The sequence below is a fragment of the Diachasma alloeum genome, unplaced genomic scaffold, assembly GCF_001412515.2.
Source record: "Diachasma alloeum isolate Michigan unplaced genomic scaffold, Dall2.0 Dall_scaffold_00392, whole genome shotgun sequence".
Taxonomy (NCBI): Eukaryota; Metazoa; Arthropoda; class Insecta; order Hymenoptera; family Braconidae; genus Diachasma; species Diachasma alloeum.
Genome location: NW_021680531.1, coordinates 291,496 through 302,233, shown reverse-complemented (window position 1 = coordinate 302,233; position 10,738 = coordinate 291,496). Strand labels below are relative to the sequence as shown.

Here is a 10,738-nt window from a genome sequence, read left to right as displayed (position 1 = left end):
GCTGAGCAAGAGCTGGGCTAGTTTGTCCGATTCCTTAGACGCCATCGAGAAGAGCTTCTTCAATTCCTTGTCGGCTCCCAAGAAGTTCGTTCCGCAATCTGAGAACAAGTTCTTGCAGAGTCCACGCCGGGCAACAAAGCGACGATACGCAACGATAAACCCATCGGCTGCGTAATCTGAGACGACCTCAAAATGGACCGCGGACGTGGTCATGCAGACGAAAATTGCGATCCAACCCTTGTACGACTTATGACCAGGTCCTTTCCATGAGCGGAGCGACACTGGTCCGGCGTAGTAAACTCCAGTGTTGAGAAACGCTCGGCCAGGAGTGTGACGAGCAACTAGGAGCTGGCCCATGACCTATTGAGCTCTGAGTCCTCGCTGTCTGGTGCATGGAACGCACTTCAGGATGAATGATCTTACCGGGGCTCTTCCACCGAGGATCCAGTAAGACCTTCTGAGTTGAGCGAGAGTGAGCTGCGTTTCTCCATGCAGAGTCCTGAGATGGGTATCTCGAATGATGAGCTGAGCGAACTGAGAATCCCGAGGTATGATGATCAGATGCTTATTTTCGCAGTCGAGCTGAGCAAATTTCAAACGCCCTCCAATACGTAGAACTTCCCGGTGATCCAGGAACGCTGTGAATCGAGTGAGTTACTAAGATGAAATAAGACGTTGCCCTCTGGACAAGGTCGTAAGCTCAGTTAAGAAGCGCGCAGACTGAGTAAGCTTGACCCAGAGCAGTCGGGCCTGCTCGATGTCACCAGGGGTCAGAGCTGTTGCTAACGATGATCCAGGAATTCTTCTGAGATGAGCAATGACACGTTGGCAGATGGCCGTAATTCGAAGCAATTTGTTGAGTGAAGAAGAGCGATTAACTAAATTCCAGATCTCTGGGCGCTAGATCTTCACGTTGAGAATGACACCAGGTTTCTCTTTAAGATCTGTTGATGCCACTGAAGCGAGCTCTAGAGATGGCCGAGACGTTGAGCTTTTCATGAGCCATGGTGGTGCATGCCACCAGAATTCATGTGAAGAGAGTTGAGCTGTGGTTAGCCCACGAGATGCGCAATCAGCTGGGTTTTCATTGCCAGGAACAAGTTTCCATTGGGCTCGCGAGGTCTCTTGTATGAACTGGACACGATTTCTTACGAATTCTTTCGATCTGGACGAGTGTGAGTTGATTCACGTAAGCGCAACTGATGAGTCGGTCCACAAGAACGTCGGAGCGTTCGAGAGATTGAGCTCTTCTTTAACATACTTAACGAGATTGGCAAGCATAACCGCAGCTGTGAGCTCTAGCCTTGGCATTGTCAGCCGTTTGAGAGGAGCTACTTTCGTTTTCGCGCAGACCAAAGAAATCCGAGGCTATTCATCTCCATTAAAGACTTTGAGATAGACTACGGCTGTCATCGCGAGAACAGAAGCGTCTGAGAATCCATGGATTTCAATCGACGAATTCTGGAGCAGGCCTAACCATCTTGGAACAGATAACTTCGAGAGCAGAGTGAGATCATTCCGAAAACTTTTCCAACGCTGAGCTACTTGTTCTGGGACTTCCTCATCCCAACCGAGCTTACGAATCCAAGTCTCCTGCATGAGCAATTTTCCTCTGATCACGACAGGAAATAGAAATCTGAGCGGGTCATATATCTGAGCGATCTCTGAGAGGTTGTTCCTCTTAGAGACCTTCGATTCATCGCTGTTTCGACTTGAGAAGACGAAGTTATCCGAGCTGGGCTGCCACGACAAACCAAGAATCCGGGTCTCCGAATCCTCATAAACTCGCTGGTCATTGGAGGCACTATCAGGAGCGAGCCACTGGAGTAAGGCTGGACTATTACTATGCCATTTTGCCGGAGGCATTCCTCCAGCAGCACAGAGATCACGAACTTCTTGAGCGGTCCTAACGAGTTGGTCATGCGTGTCTGCACCTCCACAGATGTCGTCAACGTATCTTCTTTTCACGATGGGCGAGACGGCCAAAGGGAACCGATGTCCTTCATCCTCAGCCAGCTGAAGAAGAACACGATTTGCGAGAAACGGAGCTGATCTTGTGCCGCATGTGACTGTTGTCAGTTGATACCTGACTATTTTCCCACTTGAGTTGGTCCATAAAATCTGCTGCAGGGGCCAGTCATCCTCGTGAACTCTGATCTGGCGAAACCTCTGATCTTGGTGATGTCCGTCATGAAGATGACTCTGTGCTGTCTTGACCAGAGCAGCACGTCCGAGATATCTCTCTGCAACTTGGCTCCTGTGTGGAAAATGTCGTTGAGTGAGTTCCCTGAGCTAGTCTTCGCTGATCCGTTGAACACTACTCTCAGTTTCGTCGTTTCACTGCTCTCTCTGACTACACCATGACGAGGTAAATAGTAACTCCTATGAGCGTCAGACGGCCCTACCTGAAGCCCTTCAGAGACCCTCAACCCTCCTGAAGCTTACGCTTCATGTACTAAGGTCATCTCGTCAGAACGACAAGCGGTTTCCGCCTGAACCGAAGACGAAGAGCGATGAGTTGAGCAAGTTACTAATCTTATATGGTCGAGGTCTTCATATTCCTTGAGAAAATCAGAGTAGAGCTGGAGAAAGCGCGGATCTTTTGAGATTCTCCCGAGCATCCGATGGAGACAAGCTAGCGCTGGGCGATAGGAATTCTCTTATGACGAAACTGGAGCTGAGAAGGGCAAACGAACGACATATCGACCTGAGTTATCCCTTGAGTGAGTCTGACGGAAGTGCTGTTCACACTCCAATTCTTCGTTTGACAGATTCACGTCAATGCGCCCAGAGCAGTTATATGCGGAAATCCGTACAAACAATAGAGCGGATCGGAGAAAGTTAAAGCACACTCTCCGATGACCGAAATGCAAATGAGGCCGATTAAAGGATCGCAAGGTGGCAGGTGTCGATCGTCAAGGGTCCAAACGTGCCCCAATTTAAATGGGGGCGTTCACTGTACACCTATCCATCAACTGGCGCCTCAGGTGTCAGAGGTGAGAGGCCACTGGTCAGTTAAGTCGGTTGCGCAGGTCAGTCATGAAAAGCCATGCGAGCGTGCGAGAGGAGCGAGTGTACGTGAGTGTGCGTGTGTGTGAGTAAAACAATTCGTTGGAAAACCGAAAAGATGTTGTGCTTGGATTTTTCGGCCATCATTCGACGTCGCTGCCGTATTTGAGGTTCCAGAAGTTTTATCTGGAGTTATTCTCGCGTAACTTACGGTGAGCGAAAAGTTGTTCTGTGAGTGCACGCCCGTTCTACTGAATTTATTCACCGGTCGCCAATTTGGCACCGTTTGAGTTATTGGAATTCGAGCCATAGCCTTCGGGACGCGGCACTCAGTGGCCTTTGGCCTATTTCCTATTGTTTTTATTGAACATTCATGTTTTTCTATTATTCATTTTTTCCATTGCTGTTTATGGGTTTTGGATCTTGGAAATTTCATGCTTTTGTATTCGTGTGGCCTTCGTATCGTCGCGCTTCGGGTGATTCTCGCGTGCCGTTAGCTTCTTCTACGCCCTCGAATAATGATTATTATTTTATTGGCCTTTGGTTGATGATTTTGATCCGTGATTTGAATTACTAATTTTTGAGTGTGATTATTGATTTATTATTGATGCTTAACTTGTTGAGTTATTTGATTGAATAATATTTTGCTGTATCGAGTCATCTTGCGTGTAGAGTTTCTCTCACGTAATAAATTGAAATTTCTAATTTTATAATTTCCTAAAATTCAGTTTTTATCTTCTGAAAATTAACATTTCGGAAATTGAGAGAATTATTAAATTTCGGATTGTGTCGAGCCTTTGCTCGCGGGAGTACTCTCCCGCACGTGTAAAAATCGCAAATATTATTTCACTGGCATTTTGCCGAATTTTCTATTCTTTTATTATTTTCAGAAAAATGTATATCATTTTATTTCCGAATAAGTCATGGTGTTGAAATGCATTAATTGTTTCGCCTGTTCCCAAATGCCTCCACGGTTTTTCTGAGCTGGTCGTGGAACGCGCTTCAACATCGTGACCGTAATCTTTGCGGGTAAAAGGACTGGCGCCCTTTTTGGTATTTTTGGTTCCTCCCGGTGGTCACCTTTGTCCTTACTTCGGGTTGAAAGATTCCAAAAGCGTTGCTGAAAGTTAGTGGATGATAATCCACACGATTTCCTGCGTGTTTCGTTGAAAAATACGTCACAAGACATATTGGCGTCCAACCCTGGGTTACTGATATCATCAAGAAGGCTGTCATCTGGGCTTGTGGGAACCGACCTTTCCAGAGCGCCACAAGTAACATAGAGTATGGTTTCGTGAGGGCTAAGGCTGATGGAATCTATTTCTACAGCTGCTACACTCCACCGAACCTCGTGATTAATGAGTTCACAGATTTTCTAGATAGACTGGCTGGGAATGTGAAGCAGCATTTTTCCGTGGCAATAGCCGGGGATTTCAATGCTTGAGCAGTCGACTGGGGAAGCAAGGAGACGAACCTCAGAGGATAAGCTGTACTGGAAGTTATGGCAGCATTGGACGTGGTTTTGCTGAACAGCGGCGACGAACCGACCTTCATGAGAGGAGAGGCAAGTTGAATCGTGGACCTCACCTTTGTGAACAGCACTCTTGCAAAAAGGAACTGCTCATAGCGAGTATCTGATATTGAAACTGCAAGCGACCACCGTGCGATACTTTGGCAGACGTGTACTGGCCGGAGAACAGCCTTAACACCTAATAAGACCTACTGCATTGGCTGAAAAGTGAGCACTCTTGATCCTAGCTCACATTCACCAGCGTTAGATGACCGGTCGATCAGTGGCTATAGTGCTACTGAAAAGGAACATAAAATCATGAAAAGAGTGAAAAAAGCCAGCGATGCCACCATGACCAGGAAGCGTACCACAAACCAGGATCCAGTGTATTGATGGAGTGACACGATCGCCATCTTACGGAAAGAAAGTAAGGCAGCCAGAAAATTGTCCGAGCGTGGCCGTAAGAAGACGAACTTTGAAGAGCTGGAGATGCGGTATAAGAAGGCACGCCGGATACTAAGCAAAATCATTAAGTACAGTAGAAAGCATGCTTGGAGTCAGCTTCTTGCTGAGATGGAAGTCGATCCATGGAGTAGACCATATATGATGGTGATGACGCGCCTCAAACGTCAACCGATGCCGTCACCAACGTCCCGGTACTAATGAAGAAAATCATCGCAGTGTTGTTCCCACAACAACCAGAGTTTCATCGTACTGGCGAGCAAGGAGAAAGATGATGGTTCCACCAATCACCCAAGAAGAGTTCATGGAATTCTGCAATAGAGTGGGTAACACCAAGGCCCCTGGTCTGGATGGAGTCCCCAATATCGCACTGAAATCAACTATTCACGCGATGCTCAAGCTGTTCTTGGACGTATATAATAAGTGTCTAAGTGAGGGCACCTTCCCTGCCATGTGGAAGCAGCAGAGACTAGTACTACTCCCGAAACGGAAAAAACCACCGGACGACCTCTCATCATACCGTCCCCTCTGCATGCTCGATACAGCTGGCAAGATCCTCGAGCGCATCGTCCATACGAGAATAGAAGCAGCTGTTGAACCGCTCTTGAACAAAAACCAATGCGGGTTTCGGAGAGGCCTATACACTCTTGATGCCATCAACCTTGTTGTGAATACCGCCAAGAAAGCGATTTCAGGGATGAGATGGCTCGGCGGCACCAAGAAGTACTGCCTAGTAGCGACATTGGACATCAAGAACGCCTTCAACTCAGCCATGTGGGACTGTATCATGGAGGCTCTGGTAGAGTTCAACGTACCTGAATACCTGCGGAACATGGTCGAAAACTACTTCACTGATAGGGTTCTCAAATACGACACGGAGTGCGGGGCCGAAGAGTACAGAGTCACTGGAGGGGTGCCTCAGGGCTCAGTATTGAGTCCCTTGTTATGGAACATCATGTATGACAGGCTGCTGAAGCTGGAATTGCTGCGGAAAACTAAACTGGTGGCTTCTGCAGATGATGTGGCTGTAGACATCGTGGGCCGATACCTGGAGGAGAACGACAACATTTATCTTCAACACGACCTTCGAGGCGATCCGCCGCTGGATGGCCACCGTAGGCCTATAGCTGGAGAAGCATAAAACAGGGGCCGTGTTGATCACAAGTAGGAAGCAGATCGAGACTAAAACGCTGCAAGTCGGAGACCAAGAAATCCTCAGCCTTACATTCGATACCTGGGGGTGATGATCGACGCCCGACTTAGCTTTAAGCAGAAAGCAGAGCAGGTGCGTGCTAAGGCTTCTGTTATCACAGCCACCATATCGCGCCTCATGCCCAATATACGAGGCCAAAAACAGAGAAGACGAGCATTATTGTCATTGCTGGTCACATCGGTGCTTACCTGCGGCATTGCAATTTGGGGTGATGTACTACAATTGCAGGAATCACGGTGGAAGGTTGCATCAGTCTACAGACTGAGTGCTCTGCGAGTCGTGAGCGCATACCGTATGGTGTCCGATGGGGCAGTGTGCGTCATTGCGGGAAAGCTCCCCATAGAAGAACTGGCCGAAGAACGGAAGTCTATATCGACAGAGGAAATCGGAAATACTGAGCAACGAAGAACTCAAGATAGAAGAGAGACGAAACAGCATGTGCCGATGGCAGGTGAAGTGGGACACCTCTACCAGGGGGAGTTATCTGCTGATCCCAAAGGTGGATGTGTGGACAAGTCGCAAACATGGTGAGGTAAATTATTACTTAACACAAATGCTCTCAGAACACGAGTGCTTTTGGGAGTATCTTCATAAATTTGAACATGAAGATTCTCCGGAGTGCCCCGCTTGTACGAGAGTAATCGACAACGCAGAGCATGTATTCTTCATATGTCCCCGCTTCAGTGAGATGCGGAATATTTGTATGTCTGCCCTAGATGGAGAGGTCGGCCTGAGAATCTGGTGGCAGCCTGGAACGCAACGAGCAACTTCGCGACAGGAGTCATGAAGAAGCTCAGAAGAGAGGAACGCGAACGCAAAGCTGCGGAATAGACGGAGAACCTATTGGAACTCCCTTCCCACAGACACCTTAATAGGGCAAGGGGACGTACATTAGGCTAAAATAAGGAGGAAGAGCAAATAGCTGAGACCTCCTCCGCGAAATAATACTTAACGGTAGTGCCGCGGAAGACTAGGTTCAACGAATTCCCGTGGTGAGTCGCAGTTTTTAGTGGGTGGGGGTCCCACACAGGTTGAGAGAGTAACCACCATCTTACTGTCCACTATCGTGCGGCTAGGAACATTTTCTTCAGCGGACCACGGAAAGAAAAAAAACCATACACACACATACACATACTGTGACGCGGCATATTCATTTCTTTTTTATTATTTTTCTACATATTTTTTCCCACTACACACTGCCCCCTAAAAGGTAAATCCCGCCACCGTTGGATACCCCTTCCCCAGACTTTTCCCCTCATCGCCCCTCTACCCCCGCCCCTGGACATCAGCCGAAGGAAGACATCAGTTCCGGCCCCACGAGATCAATTGGAGAAGCCATCGCCTCCTGGAAATTCCCCATACTGGACCCCCGAATATTCAACACCTGCAATAATCCCTTGTAAGACATCCTTGGATTGTGGTCATCGTCACCACTCACCCGTGCTGATTGGTCCCGATTGCTCCCGAATTAAAACCCGAAGGACTTCGACACCTGACGAACCCCTACGAATCACGGAGGAAAAGGAAAGACCGTCACTCGTGTAACCGCTGTCCTGGACATTGCCACGTGCGCCCCAAGAGTTGAAGAAACAGTGCAAATACCCCGAAGTTCTGTACATTGGATTTTGTGTTCGAGTAAAGAGGATTTTTGGTGCCCGAGCTCATCCCGGCTCTAAGTACTGTGCCCCTGGAGTCTGGAAGGAGGAACGAAGGCTCAATCGCAGGAGTCGCTGAAGGACCTGGATTAGACCTTAACTGGAAGTCGTGAGTACGAGTTGTCCCCCTCATTTTCCCCTCGCCTCAAGAAGTATTCGTTTTCATATCCCCCAACGGTGAGCCTACACTATTTAGTTTCTTCCTCTTCAGTTATTATCTTTATATTTAGTTGCATTCCCTCGACACGACTAGCTTCTCCCCTTTTTCCTGCATTAGAGTCACTCCCTTTTTACGTGTATAAAAGTTGCCTGGCCTCCCCCACTCTCTAGATCTCATTAAAGGCCTTATTTACGTCTTTTGACGATCAGAATAGTATTTAGAGAAAAAATAGGTAATTATTCTCAAATTATCCCTTATTTGTCCCTTTTCTTGACTCGCCCTAATTCTCTTTTCAGGAATTAGTCTAATAGAATCTAGAAAACGGTCACAATACACACACACGCACACACACATATATTTTTAAAAATATAATAAAGAATAAATTGTTTTTTCTCTCTAAATTCCAATTCACTCAGAATTATTTAATGGCTAAAAGAGGTTAGGCGGTGTGTGAGGCGAATTTGGATAGTAAATTTCCGTAGTTTCCTGTAGTTTAGGCGGAAGATTACACGGCGTTTAACTGGGAGACCCGGGTTCGAATGCCGGCTGGGCGGCGCGAGATGTTTTCTCTCTAAATTCCAATCCTCTTAGAATTTTTTTTTAATTCTAAGACAATTCCAATTCTCTTAGAATTTTTTTTAAATTCCAAGAGGATAAGAATTTAGAGAGAAAAAGTCATAGTGAGAAAAGACGTTTAACTCACATGTTCGGACGACTGAAAGCGTTCTACGCAAGATTCAGAACCTTGGAAGTGCTAGGAGGAGACTTAAAGGGTATTTTAACTGATAGAGTCCGATGGGAGGACTTACAAAGTGTTTTTGAGGGTCGTATGAGAACAGGAGTGATTATTAACGTGAAAAATCCAGACATACTCAAATTTTTAGATGATGCTATACGAATGCTCTGTGTACGTTTGAAAAATACATTGAAAAAAGAAGGAAGTTTGAAAGTGAATGTAGTGGTAACGTGTAAATATGAAATTAATAGAGATGAACATCTCATTGAAGAAGAAAAATATTTCAATACAAAAAATGAAATAATTCTCGATTCAACTGATATTAGGCAGTGGTTTGATGAACACATAAGAGAAAAACTTCTTGTGAAAGCGGATGAGTTCCAGGAAAAAGACTCAGGCTGGAGATTAGTTGACGTCATTAATTTAGAAGTGAACATAAATAAATATAATCCATTGCGCGGAGGATCCAGCTTCGTTGAACTACCTGAATGGATTAAAAAGAAACATGCTGTCGTGAAAGTTCAAAATAAAGACGATGCCTACTGCTTCTTATGGTCCATTATGGCCGCCCGCTGTAACGTTCGAAATAAGCAACGAACAAACTCATATCCCTCTTTCAGCACTGTCATGAAAAGCTTTGGTAACTTCAATTACCCCATGGCATTAGAAGACCATTCCCAAGTTCGAGAAAATGAACGAATTGTCGATTAATGTATATGGAATCGACAGTAACGAAGAATCAGAGAAAAAATGGATTGTGCCCCTTTATTTGAGCAAAAATCTTCCAGCCACACGGCAAGAAGAAGAAAGAACAATTCACCTTCTCATGATTGAAAAAGACGACATCCTCGATGGTGAACAGGAAAGAATTCATCACTATACATGGATCTCGAATTTGTCTCGTTTAGTTGGTACACAAATTTCAAAAGTTAAACGTAAAACACTCATATGTGACAGGTGTTTGTGTCATTTTTTCAAAAAAGAGGCCTACACTAATCATAGGGAAGATTGTGTATCGATCAATAAGTGTCGAATGATTTTTCCTCATCGTGATGAAAAATATTTGAAATTTCAAAATTTCAAAAATCAACTGACTGTTCCATTTGTTGTATACGCTGATACTGAGTGATTATTGGAAAAAGTGTCCGATGACAATGATGTAAATACCAAAATATACCAAAATCATGTACCATTCAGTGTTACATTTTATGTGAAATATAGCTATGATAACTCAAAATCGGAACTCTCTATTTATCATGGAAAAGACTGTGTAGAGTGGTTCATTGAGCAGGTACGTATTTTAGCTATAAAAGTTGATGCTGAGTTACAGAGAACTGAGCCCATGAACTTGACTTTCGAGATGGACCGAGCCTATAATGCAGCTAAAACATGTCATATTTGTGGCAGGTCATTCACCGAAAAAGCAGTGAAACATCAGGACCATTGCCACTTCACGGGAAAATATCGCGGAGCAGCTCATCCCGGTTGTAACCTGAATTACACAGAATCATGTGTAATCCCTGTGGTTTTTCACAATTTGTCAGGTTATGATTCGCACTTTTTTATTAAGTCCCTTGCGAGACAATTCGAGGGCTCTGTGACATTACTCCCAATTACTCCCAATCAGTCAAATCAACAAGAGTCCACTTGAGATTCATTGACTCATTTCGGTTTATGGCAAGCAGTATCGACAAACTTTCTTCATATTTAGAAGATGAGAAAAAAATAATCACAGCCAGTCATTACCCTCAAAAACGACAATTCGAACTGGTTGTACGTAAAGGAGTTTTCCCATACGAATACTTGGATACATGGGAGAAATTAAGTGTACAACAATTACCACGGAAAGAAGAGTTTTATTCTCGACTGAATGATGAGCACATATCCGATAAAGATTACAACCATGCATGTGATGTGTGGAGAAATTTCAGCATCAGAACACTCGGTGAATATGCGGATTTATATCTGAAAACCGACGTATTGTTCCTAGCAG

The 10,738-nt window shown here is 45.3% G+C and overlaps 1 protein-coding gene across 1 annotated transcript; it reads right to left on the bottom strand.

The window, feature by feature from the left end:
* Positions 1 to 1,368: 1,368 nt before the first annotated feature.
* LOC107041917 lies at positions 1,369 to 4,932 on the bottom strand. The gene is made up of 2 exons (XM_015262732.1): positions 4,895 to 4,932; positions 1,369 to 2,257 (listed from the first exon to the last, which is right to left on the bottom strand). The coding sequence occupies exons 1-2, from the start codon at positions 4,930 to 4,932 to the stop codon at positions 1,369 to 1,371; spliced, it is 927 nt and encodes a 308-aa protein (XP_015118218.1).
* Between the last annotated feature and the right edge of the window lie 5,806 nt (positions 4,933 to 10,738).